Here is an 18093-nt window from a genome sequence, read left to right as displayed (position 1 = left end):
CCCTAAGATGTTAGGCTGGATAAATGCTCTATACAAGCAACCTACAGCGAGGGTCAAAATAAATGGGTCCTTATCGCGGCCCTTCAAAATGTTTAATGGGACACGGCAGGGTTTTCCCCTATCCCCTCTATTATTTATCCTATCAATGGAACCATTGTTGGCTAGGATAAGATTAAATCCCGATATTACGGGGTTACAGATCGACAATGAAGTACATAAAATAGCGGCATATGCCGATAACGTTTTGTTTTACATCACCAGCCCTAAAAATGCATGGCGAAGTCTCAAACTTCAAGATGAACCCTTCAAAATCTGAAATTTTCAATATAAATGTTGCCCCTCAGGACGTACAAATGCTTAAAAACAGGACTACCCTTTCATTTGGAGGGACAATGAAATTAAGTATCTGGGAGTCAAAATAACACCTACACATGATATGTTGTACCAAAAAAATGTATTCCGTTAATGAATGACATTAAAACAGAGTTAAAAATTATTGCCTCTAGACAGATATCCTGGATTAACAGGATAAACTGCCTAAAGATGATAATACTCCCTAAAATACTATATAAAATACAAATGATACCAATCCTGACCCCCGAAACATATTTTAAAAAACAAAATTTGTTATTTTGCAGGTTTATTTGGAGGCCTAAAAAGCCACGAATAAGCCTGGGAACACTGTCTAGAGACAAAACGCAAGGGGGCTTGGGGGTTCCTGATATTAAAATGTATTAATATTCAATTCTATTGGCACGAGTGGTGGAATGGGTAAAAGATAATAATAAACAAAGTTGCATTACATTAGAAAAAGGGATTAGCAATGCTTCTTTTGGCAAAGTGATATGGATCCTGCCACATTTAAGAGATTTAGACAAACACATGCACATGATCACACGGACAGCAATGACAATATGGGATAGGGTGCATAAAAAAAAAATGGGATTAGAATTCCCCACTAATACCACTATGTGGCACTTATTATTTTGCCCCGGGGAAAGAAAGGATTTATGGAGGGTGGTTTAAGAACAAGGAGGCACAATTAAAAGATTTTAAAAATAAAGGCAAATTTTGTACGTTTCAGGAACTAAAGATGAAAAAAGAGGTGTTAGATATAAACTGGTGGAGGTATGCTCAGTTGAAACACTTTGTGAAATCCCTCCCACATCCGATTAGATTGGTGGACAGCCTGCGTCCATTAGAGCGGCTGAGTGTGGCGACTGAAGGAAGGAGAGCGATCGCGAAGATATATAAAATCCTGAATGGTTTAAAAATATCGGAGACCCCTTATACATTAAAAAACAGGAAGTACGGAGGCAGAGGTTTATAAAATATTAAGGATGCAATTTTACTGGACTATAGTTTACTGGAAATGAACTATAAGTGTATGGCCTGGTGGTACATAAACCCATATAGAATACATCAATTTCAAAGAGGGCTCTCTAATCTATGTTGGAGGGGATGCTCAGAAATAGGTTCTATACTCCACATTTGGTGGTCAAGTAACTAAAATTTAATTATTCTGGAAGACAGTATTGTTAACTATTGAAGAAATTACAAAAAAAAATTCCATCCCATCAAACAATTAGGAAATCACTGACACCATGTCTACTAAATGCAGCAAAGAGTTTAATTCCCCACCAGTGGAAAGACCCAGAGAGTTCCTCTTTGAAAAGCTGGTTCTGTGAAATCAATAAAATCTACAACTTTGAGCATTTAAAGTGTAGCAGAGAAATAGGAGAAACGGGGTGTGTAAAGAGATGGAAAGATTGGGAAAAATACCAGCAATCACCGAGATACGCCGAAAGGATGGCAGAAGTACTATAACATGATTCCGGGCCGAATGGGCAGGACATTAGATAAGTGGAGAGACTTAGGGTGGGATGCGGGTGGGGGGTATGGGGTTGGGCGGGATAATATTTTGCAAACACATGTATATTGTGAGAAGACCTGTTTGTAGCTCAAGGGGAAAAACAAAAAAAACAAAAAACCCCACATATATGTAAGAGATAATTGCTACAATGATGCTGAAACGAGTTGGGACTATGCTGAATGGTAGATTTGATTTGAGTCTCCCGAAAGTGTTCACTGATTTGGCAAAAAAAAAAAAAAAAAAGATGTTCATATACCTTATCAACCAAATCAGCAGTCTATTCAAACCACCTCTAAGGAATCACCTCCAGTAACCAGGTCCCAATCCTTGCCACCAAACATGGATGCAGAAGACAGTGAGGATGAAGAAATGGGCATTGACTGGCTGTGGCAGTCTATCCTGTCAGAGACAGAAGATGCAGGAACCCTCAGGCCTGAGGCTCCGGAGTTCATCCCACAGAGACAACCCTTGGCAAGTCAAGGAGCCTTTCCGAGTTCCCCAACTTAGGAGGGCATAGAAGCTCTTAAACCTTCTGTAGCATCAGAAGAAAGGTCAGTAGGTTACTATACCTGAAACACCTGAGACCAAAAAGCAGAGAGGAAAGCGCTGAAAGGAAAGTCCGGCAAAAAGGCTGACTTACAGTACTTTATGGCGAAAGTTCTGAAGAAGCTATCCTCACATCACAGAGAATTCACAAGCTGCCGACCCTTCCCACTACAGATTCATACATGCATGCAAATTGCTTGTATTCATACATATACTAACCTGTTTTGCCTCCCGATGTATTTTTTAAAGCATGTAACAGGTTGTGGACACCACAGCAGAAGATGGGAGATGTTGTGAGAAGCAGGGAGGATGGGAAGCTGCAGACGTGTGTGTCCCTCTCCCATCTGCCGCTCAGTCTGTCGTCGTTGTCCCCACTTGAGCCCGTAGGGCAGAACACTGGCAGTGGCGCTGTGACAAGGGAAGAGCGTGGGCTGTCAGCACATCCCCCCTCACTCCCCCCCAGAGGTCTTGTCAAAGCATGTGCGGGGAGAGGACAGAGCGGAGATTTCAGGGATCGCCACCTGCCCCGATTCCTCCATTTCTTCCCCTCCCATTGGCTGAAGAGGGGACCAATAAGAAGCTAGGAAGGAGCATGATGGGACATGAAGTCCATAAGACAAGCAGCCTCACTCTGGATGACAGGGGGTAAACTAAAGCTTCCAGCATGCCCTGAAAGAGGAGGGGGGATAGAGAAAGCCTGGGAAAAGGGACTGTGAGGAGACTAAGGAGAGCTGTCTGAGGGGACGAGAGAGAGTGTGGTGAGGTTAAAGGTGTGAGAAAAAACAGCCGAGAAGGGAAAGAGAGAGAGCCAGACTCTGGCAGCATTAGAGGAGGAGAAGGCCAAGCTTTTCCAGAGACTGCCAAGAGAGTGTTGCCTAGAGACTGAGGAATGAGGACGCCTGAGGGGAATTAGGAGCAGAGACAGCCACGTAGTTCACCACTATTCAGTCCAAGGACCCTCAATACTCCAAGGACTCAGCAGCCCAGCACCACTCAGCTCAGCAGAGATGACCTATGCCTTTCAGAGATCGCGATCCATATCCGGGTATCAGGTCAGCCGCTGCCTGTTCACCTTGCGAGTTTCACTACCAGTCATCTCGATCGCCCATCAGCAAGAGATCCAGTGCCTTACAACATTGCTAGGAGCATTAGGAGCCTGAACTAACACCTGTGACTATCGTTGTGTCATCGCGCAAAGACTGGTGAGGGGGTGTAAACCCAACATCCCTCTTGACACAATACTGATACTGCATGCAGACATCAATTTCCCTTTTTAGTGTCATGGGATGCTTGTTTGGAGTTGCCATCTCTTGTAGATCGTCCTTTTAAATTTCTACCCAAAGGAACATTATAAATGATTACTGCTCCACGCAAGCTTGTTTTAACCTACTCTTAAAACAAGGGCTCCACAGTTTGCTAGCAGAAGACACCACTATGCTTCACCTCAGGACCTGTAATATTACAGAGCTGTGCTTACTATACTTGTGTATCCCATTCTTTTCTTTGTACGTCTGCCTCTCAGGGGTGTTTGCAGCCCAGAAGGAGCTGAGAAGTTGACCAGTCTTCTCTCCTCCCTCTCAGCGCCTGTGTTAAGGGCATATAGGATTACTGACCTTTCTATACTTAGTTACTAAGCATTGAAGGTTGTCTTTTCTAATATATACATTTTTTCCAGCAAGGTTTAAACTTGTTGTAAGTTTCCATATGCTTTAAACCGTGATAATATATTCAGCTCATTTATCACTACCAGTTGTGTCTGTCTGTTTCTGATATCAATCCACAGCCAGGATATTGGTACTTTCTTCACTTGCATTCTTGAAAGTGTTTGCAGTAATTCTATAACTAACCAGGTGTGCCAGAGGGGCTGAGTCCATTCTTGGAGTTGAGACGTAGAACAGAGAACCCAAAATCCCCCTAGCGGCTCCTTCAGGAGTGGCGCTACATTTAGGTTTGTCCATATATTACAACGTTTTGGTAAATCTAAAGGGGAGAGTGTGCAGAAATTGTACAACCAGATTGTATAGTGTATGCTCACCTACAGCATAGTGTTCTTGTGTGCATAGAAACCAATCAGCTTCCAGGTTTTATTGGCAAACCTTAACTGAACAAACTGAAGTTAGAAGCTGATTGGCTACAATGCACAGCTGCACCAGATTCTGAGTGCATCCGTTTTAGTAAATTCCCCCAATGTCTATGCTGGGTACATGCTAGGGTCGCACCAATACCTGTTTTGTACTAGCAGTTACAAGTTCCGATACTTGTGCTCGAGTACTCACTGATACCAGTTACTGAAACCTTTTGCCGCATACACACGATCAAACAATCGGGTGGAAAAGTCTGGCAAACTCAAGTCCACCGGACAATCCCCCCGTTTGTAGCCTCCAGCAGACTTTTTTGACCCGAAAGTACGGTGGACTTAGAAAGTAGTTTTGCACTCCAATCGTCCCGCCGGACTCGCATTTCGGCGGATAATCCGGCCGTGCATATGCCAGTCCGTCGCACTTTTGAAATGAATGGAGAAAAGTCCGCTCATTTCGAGTGGGTCTCCAGGTAGGCGGAAGAAAAGCCGGGCTCCTCCGCTAGCAAAAGAGCTAGCAGAAGATAGCGGAGGAGTCTGGCGAGAAGACCCCGAAGACGGAAGACCCCCGGAGCTGTGCAATAAACTATTTTTACCCTGTGTTGTGGTTTTTTTTGTACTTTTTTTCACAGGTGAATGGGTAGGGGTACATTGTATCCCATACTCATTCACATAGGGTGGGGGGCCGGTATCAGGGGGCCCCCTTATTAAAGGGGGCTCCCAGATTCCGATAAGCCCCCCGCCCGCAGTCCCCGACAACCAACGACCAAGGTTGTCGGGAAGAGGCCCTTGTCCTCATCAACATGGGGACAAGGTGCTTTGGGGTGGGGGGGCCGCGCAGCCCCCCTTCCCCAAGGCACCCCCCATGTTGAGGGCACGCAGCCTGGTACGGCTCAGGAGGGGGGCCACTCACTCGTCCCCCCCTTTCCTGGCCGGCCGGGTAGCGTGCTCGGACAAGGGTCTGATGTGGCCCTGGGGGGAACCCCCACACCGTTTTTTTTCGGCGTTGGGGTTCCCCTTTAAGTCCATACCAGGTGGCGGGGCCAGCGACGTCTCCTTCGCGGGCCCCGCCTACCCAGAGACCCGCTCAAAATGAGCGGACTTTCCTCCGTGTGTGTGTGGGCGAGTCCGTTCATTTCAAAAGAAGGGCGGATAGTACGGCGGACTTAGTACGCCGTATTAGTCCGCTGAAAAAGTGCCATGTGTGGGCAAGTAGCCCGTTCGGAAAGTCGGACGGACAGTCTGGCGAGAAGTCCACCAGACTAAGTCCGTCGGATAGTCCGCTACGTGTATACGTGGCATTTGTGGTGAAATCTGATCCCATATAAAAAATTAATAGGCTCATATCACACTGCAAAGACTCTTGTGTGATCTGAACAAGAATGCGGTGGGGCAGACATTCTGTCAGCTCTGCAGGGGCAGGCTCAGAGGTGGTCGACACCATGCCAGCTTCAGCCAGGAATGGTTGTATGCGACAATGGCACCAACCTTCTCTCCACCCTGCGACAGGGACACTTGACCCATGTTCCATGTTTGGCACACATCCTGAATTTGGTGGTGCATTGTTTCTTGACCAGGTACAAAGGCTTACAGGATCTCCTGAGGCAGGCCAGAAAAGTCTGTGGTCATTTCCGCTGGTCATACAATGCCAGTGCTCAGCTGGCTGACATTTAAAGGGAATGCAACCTGCTCATCAACCGCCTGATTTGTGACCTGCCCACCAGGTGGAACTCAACATTGGCAATGCTACAGCGGCTGCACACACAGCAGAGGACCATCAATGAGTACCTGTGCGAGTATGGCACCAAGACAGGGCCAGGGGAGCTTGGCTTCTTTTCACCATGCCAGTGGCTACTGATCAAGGATGTATGCACTGTTCTTTCACCATCTGAGGAGGCCACAAGGATGGTGAGCAGTGACAATGCATGTATCAGTGACACTGTCCTTCTAGTCTTCCTGCTGGAGCACATGCTTTGTGGAATCATGGACATGGCACCTGATGGCACCTGATGATGATGTAACTGATTGAATTTGCTATGGATCTGGGATCCCTTGAAGGCTGCCTATTCTGTTCCTTCTAAATCAAGCAAACAAGTCCATCAAGTCCAACCTATGTAATTATATTTCAGCATTACGTTGTATATCCCTGTATGTTGCGGTCGTTCAGGTGGTTATCTAATTGTTTTTTTAAACTATCGATGCTCCCTGCTGAAATCACCGCCTGTGGAAGGGAATTCCACATCCTTAAGAGGGCTTAACAGTAAAGAACGATCTACGCAGTTTAAGGTTAAACCTCTTTTCTTCTAATTTTAGTGAGTGGCCATGTGTCTTATTAAACTCCCTTCTGCAAAAAAGTTTTATCCCTATTGTGGGGTCACCAGTACGGTATTTGTATATTGAAATCATATCCCCTCTCAAGCGTCTCTTCTCCAGAGAGAATAAGTTCGGTGCTTGCAACCTTTCTTTATAACTAATATCCTCCAGACCCTATATTAGCTTTGTTGCCCTTCTTTGTACTCCATTTCCAGTACCATAATATAGTGTACTGAAGTGTTTAAGGGGAGCCCTATGACAGAGTTAAGAAAAAAAACGGCATAGGTTTTACCATCCATACCAGGCCTTTTGGGTCTGGCCTGGAGTTCCCCTTAATATCCATACCAGACCCTAAGGGCATGGTATGGACTGGGGGGGGGGGGGGGGGTCCACGCTGTTTTTTTCAATTATTTTTTTATGTACATTGCCGGGATCTGGTAGTACATTACAGCCGTGAGCAATTTTAAATTACATTTTTTCCTTTACAAATGTCATTTTGCTGTGGTACTGTTTTAAACATGGGGAAATGCACTACTTTACAGGCAGACTAAGGGGACCCCCCCCCAGGTACGATATTTAAAGGAATATTTAATTTTTATTGATTCACTTTAAGCATTCTTAAAATCACTACTCCTACACAGTTCAGCCCCCTCCCCCTTCTAGTTTAATGGGTTTTGCCACAATGTTCATTATTTGCAAACCTTGAGCAAGGTATGTGTCCTTCCAAAATGTAACCTGATTAGTCCCTAATGCATATCAGTTCAATTCATCCTAAATAAACCCATTTATAAATGGGAACACATTAATATAAGTTAAAATTGTACCTGGAATAGTTGGCATGGATCGGCTTGCAAAGCTCATTTGCTTTAGGACAGAAGCCTGAGGTGCTGGAGCATGGTCTGAAAGATTGGTGTCACTCATAAACTCCTGTTTCTTGGAAAGCTGTAAAATATATAATTTGAGAATAATTATTTTGCATCCTTCAAATGTTATATTGTCTCACGTTTGTCTATCTTATTATGACTCTACAATAATAGGTTCCCAAACCAAAAATACACATTACTGATTTGACAGCTAGTGTGTCCTGCTATTTTGTGGCATTTCCATGACTGCCACTATACTGCCCTGCAATGTTTGTGCCATGTGCACAAATCCACTATGCATGCGCATATGCACTGCGGTTTGTTGCTTACTACTAACACACTGAATCCTTGGATAGCTGTGACATAGCAGTCCCAAAAGGAAGCCAGGACCTGCCTAAGGAAGAAACCCAAAAGTGTAAAAATTACTAAAACATTAGAAAATAGAATACAATGTTTTAGCTTTTGTGAAGAGGAAGGGATGAAAAAAAAGGATGCGGCAGTGAGTTTAGCGCTGTTTTAAGTATAATAAGATGCTTAAAAATTGTATTTAAACACTATGTACACATTACATTAAATCATGTCTTCAACAAAGACAATTTGCTATTTCTCTGTTAAAAAGAATGAGATCAGAAAAAACACGATCATCTGATCAGTCTAAGCCCTTGTACACACGGTCGGAGATTCCGACAATCAAATCCGTCGGATTTTGTCTGTTGGATTTTGTCCGAAACTGTTGTATACACACGGTCAAAGTTGTCGGAAAATCCGACGTGATGACGTTATTTCGTTACGACAGGACTACGTTCATGCTAGTAGCCAATAGCTTTGGTCTAGGAATTTAATCTGAGCATGCGTGGCCCTTTGTCCGATCTGAATTCTCTACACATGATCGGAGTATGTTCGATCGGAGCATTTTGTAAGAAAATTTTACCAACAAGTTGGAAAACTTGGTCCGTCGGATACTCCGCATGGAAACAGTCCAATGTAGACCACAAACAGTCGGAATATCCGACATAACGGTCCGATCGGACACATTCCGTCGGAATCTCCGACCGTGTGTACAAGGGCTTATATCTGTGTGCCCTTTATAGCTAGAATAGCACATTTCTTGCCCAAAAGATGGTTTGTAAGGTTCCACTTCCTGCTGTACAGCACTCTGTTCACTGCAGAGCGTAATGGAGTGTGATTGGTGAGAGCAAAATTCCAATACTCTCCTTTCACCACCGACATGAAGGCCCAGAAACACCCACAGTAACCCTAGGACTCACCCGTATCAACTCCCAGAACTGCTACAAGTGACTCCCATAGCCTGTCCTGAAACTACAGAGGCTAAAAGGATCATGGGAGATGTAGTATCAGGACTGGTAAATTAAGGAAACAGGAAGTCAGAGAACTTTAAAATTCAGCCAGAATGAGTGACATTACAGACTCAGAAACCTGCTTTATAAAGCTAAAGTAGGTAAGTTACACACAATCTGACACAGGGGTGGTGATTCATTTACATGCACAGTGCATCTGTTTTGGAAAAGCTGGCATTCTTCTTTAACCAGTTAAAGACCAGCTGCCGCAATTGTACTGGTTTGCTCTCCTGGGGAAATCGTTGTCATTGTCATTGTACATCGGGCACTTTAAGACCACTAAGGGAGTGCACATCAGCGGCACAATGCCAGAGCCGATGTGCGTGGCCGACGGTTGCAATGTCCGCTCCTGAGAGAGACAAAACGCGGATCTGTCAATGTAAACAGACTGACCCTGGTTCTGTCAGGGGAGGATAGACAAATTTGCTGTTCCTAGTGATTAGGAACAGCGATCTGTCTCCTCCTCCAGTCACTACTGTCCCCACAGCTAGAAACACCTCCCTAGGGAACACTTAACCCCTTGATCATCCCCTATTGTTAACCCCTTCCCTGATAATGACATTTATACAGTAATCAGTGGCTGTTTTTAGCACTGATCGCTGTATAAATGTCAATGTCCCAAAAAAGTGTCAAAAGTGTCCAATATGTCTGCCACAATGCTGCAGTCCCACTAAAGAAATTGCAGATCACCGCCATTACTAGCAAAAAAATAAAAAAAATAAAATGCTATAACTCTAGCCCCTATTTTGTAGACATTATAACTTTTGTGCAAATCAATCAATATAGGCTTATTGCTATTTTTTTATTTGTTTTTTAACAAAAATAGAAAGAAATGTGTTCTTTTACTTTTTTGGGGGGATATTTATTATAGCAAAAAGTAAAAAAATATATATATATATATTTTTTTTTATTGTCGGTCTATTTGTTTAATTCCGGTCCTTAAGTGGTTAACTTGTTAAGGTGAACCTGTGCTTCCCCCTCATCCCTTCCCAGCAGCACATCGTTACCTTACTTTCATTCCCCCACTGGTCCTCTCAGCCCCTAGAAGAGTGGAAGCCCAAAGTAAGCTGGTTGATTATATTCTACTTGACCTCACATGACAGCTCTAGGCCATTCACCAAGCACCAGCATTGTGAAGCAGAGTCAGTTACATGATCCCCCATACCCGAAAGTATTGGCTGGTCCAATAACTTTGTCAAACAGCTTCGCATGGGAGCACAGAAGTACAACACATGCTCCTCATGCTGAGGAGGGTCGAATTTCAATTAACTTGTTACTGTGACTTGCACGATTCAAAGATTAGTCTGTACATTTTTTTATACAATGTGGAGCCCCAAGCCCAGAGTTTGGCTTAACTGATATTACATTGTAATTCAAACAGGATAAAAATCTGTTTCTATAAATGTTTAGTATTACTTTAAGATGCGATCAAGCTGGGCTTGGGAAGGTAGGGGTTAATACAGAGGTACTGTATAATTTTTTTTTGTGCGATACCAAACATTTTAAAAAACAATGAATTTCCAATAAAAAATATAATAAGGCATTACAGTGGTTACATAGTGCTGCAGAGCACTAGAGAGATTTCAGAAGCCCAGGAGCTTATTGATTCAGTCCCCGATCTTAGAATTAGACAAAAAAACCTTCCAGGACCCCCATGGTCTGTTAGTAAAAGTGATATAGTAACAAAACGTACTCTCTTGGACTCAGATAATGATGACTCCGAAGCAGTTTTTTCATCAGCAAACACTACACTGCTCCTTTTTGTTTTTTTACGAGACCTTCGCATTTTTACTTCAGTTTCACTTGTTACAGGAACTGGACTCACGTCATTTCCTTGAGGTTTTGATTTGGCCACTGTCACTTCATAGTCAATGCTACTAGAAAGTAAATGATGATATGATTAGCATGATCATGCAAAATAACTTTCTCATAAATCATAAACATTTTAATATTACAATTAACCAATTAACCAATATTCTATGAAAATAACCAAGAAATGGCTACTACTATCCAAGACAAATACCTTAGCACACTTTTGAGCCTTAATTACATGTCTCTCAAACTCTGTCATCCTTACTCCAAATCCCAGTAATTCCTTAAAGGGCAAATTTACTTTTGTAGGAAAAAATAGCAAATAAAAAAATAATAATATATATTATACACAATTGCGACATAAGTCATATTGTAATTGAAAGTTTTAAAGATGACCTTTCTTTTTCAATCTGCAGTGACGTAAATTTGCTGTAAAATGTAATGCACTATGGCTACCTGGAGGCTTTCTGTACCCAGATGGTGCACAGAATACCGCAGAAATGTAATTTTCTGCTTGTGTGATTGGCTTACAGAAGCCTGCATTAAGATACATGCCATTTTGGGCATCCCCTGCAACAAAAATGTCCTTTTTGGTGAGATACTCCCAAAGGGAAACCATGTCTACAGGAATTCAGACCCTGCCAATTTCCTCATTAACCGATTCGCGCCTGCCCTATAGCCGAAATACGGCTGCAGAGCGGACACTAAATGCCGGGAGGCCGTTCCTGAACGGCCTCCTGTCTACTTCCGCAATGCACGCTCTCGCAAGCGAGCATCGGGGAAGTTCTGTGCTGGCCATGTCCCTCGGACACAGCCAGTCACAGATCGCTGTAAACGGCCAATCACAGTGGCCGTTTACAGCGCGATCGGCGTGTCCAATGTGAGATGATCTCATATGTAAACATATGAGATCATCTCTCAGCGCCGCTCTCCCAGATCAACGGCTGCAGCGGCCGTAAGTTAAAAAAAAGGAACAAAAGTGCCATCCGCCCCAGTGCCATCCTCGCCCCAGTGCCACCCTCGCCCCAGTGCCATCCTCCCCAGTGCCAGCTGCCCCCAGTGCTACCTGTTAGTGCTACCTGTTCCCAGTGCTACCTGTTAGTGCTATCTGTCCCCAGTGCCACCTGTTGTCAGTGCCATTTGTCCCCAGTGCCATCTGTCATCAGTGCCACGTATAAGTGCCATCTGTCATCAGTGCCACGTGTTATCAGTGCCACATAGTGCCATCTGTCATCAGTGCCACATATTAGTGCCATCTGTCATCAGTGCCACGTATCAGTGCCATTTGTCATCAGTGCCACGTATTAGTGCCACGTATTAGTGCCATCTGTCATCAGTGCCACGTATTAGTGCCATCTGTCATCAGTGCCACATATTAGTGCCACGTTTCATCAGTGCCACGTTTCATCAGTGCCACGTGTCATCAGTGCCACGTATAAGTGTCATCAGTGCCACGTATCAGTGCCATCTGTCATCAGTGCCACGTGTCATTGTCCTGGGGCTCCAGGGCCTTCAAAAGTGTAATAGGTAGTCAACAGGTTAGATGTGTAATTTATGCTCCTAGAACATGTGACGGCACTCCCTGCATGTTGGGCCTCTCTATGTGGCCAGGCTGTGAAAAAGTCCCACACATGTGGTATCGTAATACTCAGGAGGAGTAGCAGAATTTTTTTGGGGGTGTCATTTGTGGTATACACATGCCAGGTGAGAGAAATAACCTATTACAATGACAATTTTGTGGGAAAAAATAAAAATAAAAAATCTTAATTTTGCAAAGAATTGTGAAAAAAAAATGACAACATCAAAAAGCTCACCATGCCTCTTACTAAATACCTTGGAATGTCTACTTTCCAAAAAGGGGTCATTTGGGGGGTATTTGTACTTTCCTGACTTGTTCGGGTCGCAAGAAGTGAGATAATCCACCAGTACATCAGATGTGATCAATTTTGTGCGATTCACACCACAGCTTGTAGACTCTCTAACTTTCTCAAAGACCAAATAATATCCATTAATTTGGGTTATTTTTACCAAAGATATGTAGCAGTATAAATAGTGGCCAAAATTTATGACGAAAAATTAATAATTTGCATAATTTTGTCACAGAAACAAAGAAATATGCGTTTGTTTTCAAAATTTTCGGTCTTTTTTCATTTATAGCGCAAAAAATAAAAACCCCAGAGGTGATCAAATACCACCAAAAGAAAGCTCTATTTGTGGGGAAAAAAATAATAATTTGGGAACAGAGCATGACTAATGTCATTCAAAGTGTGAGAGCACCGAAAGCTGAAAATTGGTCTGGGCAGGAAGGGTGTTTAAGTGCCCAGTAGGCAAGTGGTTAAAACCCTGTGAGTTCAGCAGCTGATTGATAATTATAACATCTCTCCCATACACATTCACTTGGCAGATGGACACAGACAAACAAACAGCTATTTCTTCAGAATAACAAAAGGTAGGAATCTGCAATAAAGTTTGTTAAAAAGCCCAGTACGGTGATCACTAAGAGAGGGGTGTTTCTTTTCTTAACAAAAGTGGAGTTACTCTTTAACCTATCACAAAATTCCTTCAGACATTCTTATGGCTCATGTAAAACACAGTTTCAGCACTATGGAAAGCTCAAGGTGACATGTGGAAGGATGAAATAGGTAGGTGTCACACCTTTTTTTACTTAAGTGTGTATACTGAATAGTGCCATCTATTTTATTGACTGGATACACTATACTGTAGAGCAACAGAATGAGTAGCCTGTAAGATTAAAGCAGATCATACTACATTGGATGTACTGTACTGTTTTTATTTACAAAAAGTACTGGTCTTAAATATAAGACCAAAGGTTCACTGTCAGCATTTCACCGCTACAAAGAATGCAATTAGAAATGTAAGAGCATGATCAAGGAAGCTAAAAAAGACCACAACATAGCAGAAGAGAGTTACAAAAAAAACAATTATTTAAAAAAATAATAGTATAAAGGCGAGGACAGAGCATATTGGCCCCATAAAGAATAATCAGGGAAAGTTTGTTACAATTGGCAAGGGGAAGGCAACAGTATTAAATGTATTATTCTTCTCCTTAGTCTTTAGAAAGGAAAAGAAGGGATATAATAGATTGTGAAAGAAATGGTATATTCTGTATATAACTCTATTCCAGTTGTTTTATGCTTTGCTTATGCATCAGGGACATGTGGTGAGGTCAGTGGCTGGTGAGGCACTGACTAGTATCAGAGCCAGATGCACACAGGTTACATAAGCCGCGATTGTTAGAGTGAGAGCAATAATTCTAGCACTAGACCTCTTATGTAACTCTAAACATGTGATCTGTAAAAAATTTTAAAGCGTCGCCTATGGAGATTTTTAAGTACTGAAGTTTGGCGCCATTCCCCGAGTGTGAGCTATTTTAAAACGTAACATGTTAACATCATCATCTTTCGCATTATACAAAACAATCGGGTTATCTTTAGTGTTTTTTTATATTCATTAAACAGTTTTTTCCCAAAAAAAAGTGTTTGAAAAATGTCTGCGCAAATATAGTGTTACGCCCACCATTTTATTCTCTAAGGTGTCTGTTAAAACAATATATGTAATGTTTGGTGATTCTGAGTAATTTTGTAGCAAACAAATATGATTATTACATGTAGGAGAGACGTGTCAGAATTGGCCTGGGTGGCAAGGGGTTAATTACCATACGTAATAATTATTATGTATGGTTTTTAAGGTAATTTACTATATATTCAAAAACTGTACTCAAGCAGGTGGCTTAACAGACAAATTACTGAAGTTTGAAGTTATAATTTCAAACCAGTAATTTCACAGTAAAAAGGTAAATAATAAATTATTATCTTATAACATATAACATGCTAATATATGATTTAGCTTGATTATAACAGTACCCTTTCAACAGCAGCAGATTCTTTCTCCCTCTTAACTGTATGAGAAAAACATGGGATTACGGGTAAATCTTATACCAACAAACACATGTTTTTTCCTTGTAGATAAGAGGGTTGGGCTGGAAGGGAGCATGTGTCTTTTAGACACATGCCCCCTTCTATGACACTGCATTGAAAGGCGTGGCTCCACTGTAGCACTTTTATTAGACAGCTGTGGCTAATGATATTTTACCATTGGTTCAAGACTCCAAGCTGTCCATTGAGCTCAGTGCCTCTGACAAGAAGTGAAGAGAGGCACTATGAGCTCATCTTCTCAGTCTTCTGCAAACTGGCCGCTCTGTATGTAGCTTCTGACAGGATGCGCAAGCAGCCCCGTATCTCCGGAATCATAGGTCATAGGAGCCCAAAATTGCTGCTGTGGTGGGGTAGGACTTACTGCGTACACACGATCAAACAATCGGGTGGAAAAGTCCGGCAAACTCAAGTCCGCCGGACAAGCCCCCCCTGTGTAGCCTCCGGCAGACTTTTTTGACCCGAAAGTCAGTTTTGCACTCCAATCTTCCCGCCAGACTCGTATTTCGGCGGACAATCCGACCGTGCGTATGCCAGTTCGCCGTACTTTTGAAATGAACTGACTTTTCCCGCCCGGAGAAAAGTCCGCTCATTTCGAGCGGGTCTCCAGGTAGGCGGGGCCCGCGAAGGATGCGTCGCTGGCCCCGCCACCTGGTATGGACTTAAAGGGGAACCCCAACGCCAAAATCGGCATGGGGGTTCCCCCCAGGTCCACATCAGACCCTTGTCCGAGCACGCTACCCGGCCGGCCAGGAAAGAGGGGGATGAGCGAGCACCCCCTCCTCCTGAGACGTACCAGGCCGCGTGCCCTCAACATGGGGGGTGCCTTGGGGAAGGGGGGGCTGTGCGGCCCCCCCACCCCAAAGCACCTTGTCCCCATGTTGATGAGGACAAGGGCCTCTTCCCGACAACCCTGGCCGTTGGTTGTCGGGGTCTGCGGGCGGGGGGCTTATAGGAATCCGGGAGCCCCCTTTAATAAGGGGGCCCCCGGATACCGGCCCCCCACCCTATGTGAATGAGTATGGGGTACAATGTACCCCTACCCATTCACCTGTGAAAAAAGTACAAAAAAAACACAACACAGGATAAAAATAGTTTATTGCACAGCTCCGGGGGTCTTCCATCTTCGGGGGTCTTCTCGCCAGACTCCTCTGCTATCTTCTACTAGTTCTTTTGCTAACGGAGGAGCCCGACTTTCTTCCTCGCCGCCAGCCTCTTCTTCCGACTTTGGGGGTCTTGTCCCCCTCTTCGGGGGTCTTGTTCCCCTCTTCGGTTCTTCTGCCGGGCCACCGCGCCTTCTTATAGCTCTTTTACAGGCGGTGGCCCAGTCTTCTGTCGCCGCTGTCATCGTCGCCTTCTGTTCTTCTCTTCTTCTCTTCTTCTCTTCAGATATTGACTCGTTGCATCCTCCGCTCACAATGGCTCCGACGCGATGCGCAGCGACTTATATAGGGACATCACCGGATGATGTCCCCGCCCATCATGGTGTCACAGTCCCAGAGGATGCTGGGACTGTGACATCATAATAGGTGGGGACATCATCCGGTGATGTCCCTATATAAGTCGCCACGTGCCCGGTCCCCGTCATTGTGAGCGGAGGGAGCAACGAGTCAACATCTGAAGAGAAGAAAAGAACAGAAGGCGGCGGCGATGACAGCGGCGACAGAAAGAGCTATAAGCAGGCGCGGTGGCCCGGCAGGAGAACCGAAAAGGGGGACAAGACCCCTGAAGTCGGAAGAAGAGGCCAGCGGCGAGGAAGAAAGCCGGGCCCCTCCGCTAGCAAAAGAGCTAGCAGAAGATAGCGGAGGAGTCCGGCGAGAAGACCCCCGAAGACGGAAGACCCCCGGAGCTGTGCAATAAACTATTTTTACCCTGTGTTGTGTTTTTTTTTTACTTTTTTTCACAGGTGAATGGGTAGGGGTACATTGTACCCCATACTCATTCACATAGGGTGGGGGGCCGGTATCCGGGGGGCCCCCTTATTAAAGGGGGCTCCCGGATTCCGATAAGCCCCCCGCCCGCAGACCCCCACAAACAACGGCCAGGGTTGTCGGGAAGAGGCCCTTGTCCTCATCAACATGGGGACAAGGTGCTTTGGGGTGGGCGCGCGGCCCCCCCTTCCCCAAGGCACCCCCCATGTTGAGGGCACGTGGCCTGGTACGGCTCAGGAGGGGGGGGCGCTCGCCTGATGTGGACCTGGGGGGAACCCCCACGCCGATTTTGTCGGCGTTGGGGTTCCTCTTTAAGTCCATACCAGGTGGCGGGGCCAGCGACGTCTCCTTCGCGGGCCCCGCCTACCTGGAGACACGCTCGAAATGAAATTCCTCCGTGTGTGTGTGCGAGCCCGTTCATTTCAAAAGTAGGGCGGATAGTACGGCGGACTTAGTACGCCGTATTAGTCCGCTGAAAAAGTGCCATGTGTGGGCAAGTAGCCGGTTCAGAGAGTCAGACGGACAGTCTGGCGGGAAGTCCGCCAGACTAAGTCCATCGGATAGTCCGCTACGTGTGTACGCAGCATTAGGCTACCTATCCCCTGACTGCACACTGCACTCATTTTGCACATGGCACTAATAATGTTTTGATTATGTATTCACATTCTGATAAGAAATTAGCCTGCCAATGTTATACCCCTTGTTTCCTTAAAAGTGCAATTGTGTTCCTACATAAGCATGTGTATAAAAAACTTCAACTGCGCCGAATAAACAGAACAGTGATTTGGAAAAATGCTGAGTGTATTTTTTTGTGTCTGTTCCCCACTGCAGTAGTTATTAATTTGGAACCACTAAACAATATGATGGTAAGAGTTGCCTAGGAGTTGGAAGGGATGAATTTACTCATGAAAAGTAGTAGTAACCAGCATTGATTTATGAAAGATTGTTCTTGCCAACCTGTTAACATTCTGTGATGGGATTCGTTGTAATCTGGACAGTGGAAGACCTGGGGACGTGGTATGTCTGGATTTTGTTAAAGCATTTGATACAGTACCCAAGAAATGCTTAATTTACAGATTGAGGTCTGTTGATGTCATTGATAATAGTGTATAAACCTGGACAGAAAACTGGTTACCAGGTGTGCGTCCAGAGGGTGCTGAAAAATAGCATATTTTCTGAATGGTCTGAAGTTGTAAGTTGGGTATCCCAAAGCTCTGACCTGGGACCAATTCTGTTTAACTTGTTCATAAACGATATAGAGGTTGGTATAAACATTTCATTCTTAGTGTTTGCTCATGATATTAATCTAAGCAAGGTAATAACTTCACAACAGGATAGAGCAGCATTAGAAGAAGACCTTGATAAAA

At 44.3% G+C, this 18093-nt stretch overlaps 1 protein-coding gene across 2 annotated transcripts in view; it reads right to left on the bottom strand.

The window, feature by feature from the left end:
• Nucleotides 1-18093, bottom strand: part of DOCK2 (dedicator of cytokinesis 2) — a 513334-nt gene that overhangs the window by 37298 nt on the left and 457943 nt on the right. The window contains exons 49-50 of one of the 2 annotated variants that reach the window (XM_077473501.1): nucleotides 10724-10907; nucleotides 7634-7751 (exon numbers count right to left, since the gene is read on the bottom strand). In XM_077473501.1, the coding sequence (XP_077329627.1) occupies nucleotides 7634-7751; nucleotides 10724-10907 (302 nt within the window). The remainder of the gene's footprint in view (nucleotides 1-7633; nucleotides 7752-10723; nucleotides 10908-18093) is intronic. The other variant, XM_077473502.1, reaches the window with a different exon arrangement.

Source organism: Lithobates pipiens, unplaced genomic scaffold (genome assembly GCF_037356315.1).
Source record: "Lithobates pipiens isolate NorthernLeopardFrog02 unplaced genomic scaffold, aLitPip1_a1.2 Scaffold_8, whole genome shotgun sequence".
Classification (NCBI taxonomy): Eukaryota; Metazoa; Chordata; class Amphibia; order Anura; family Ranidae; genus Lithobates; species Lithobates pipiens.
The sequence above is the reverse complement of the archived record's forward strand: the minus strand, read 5'-3'. Positions and strand labels throughout refer to the sequence as shown.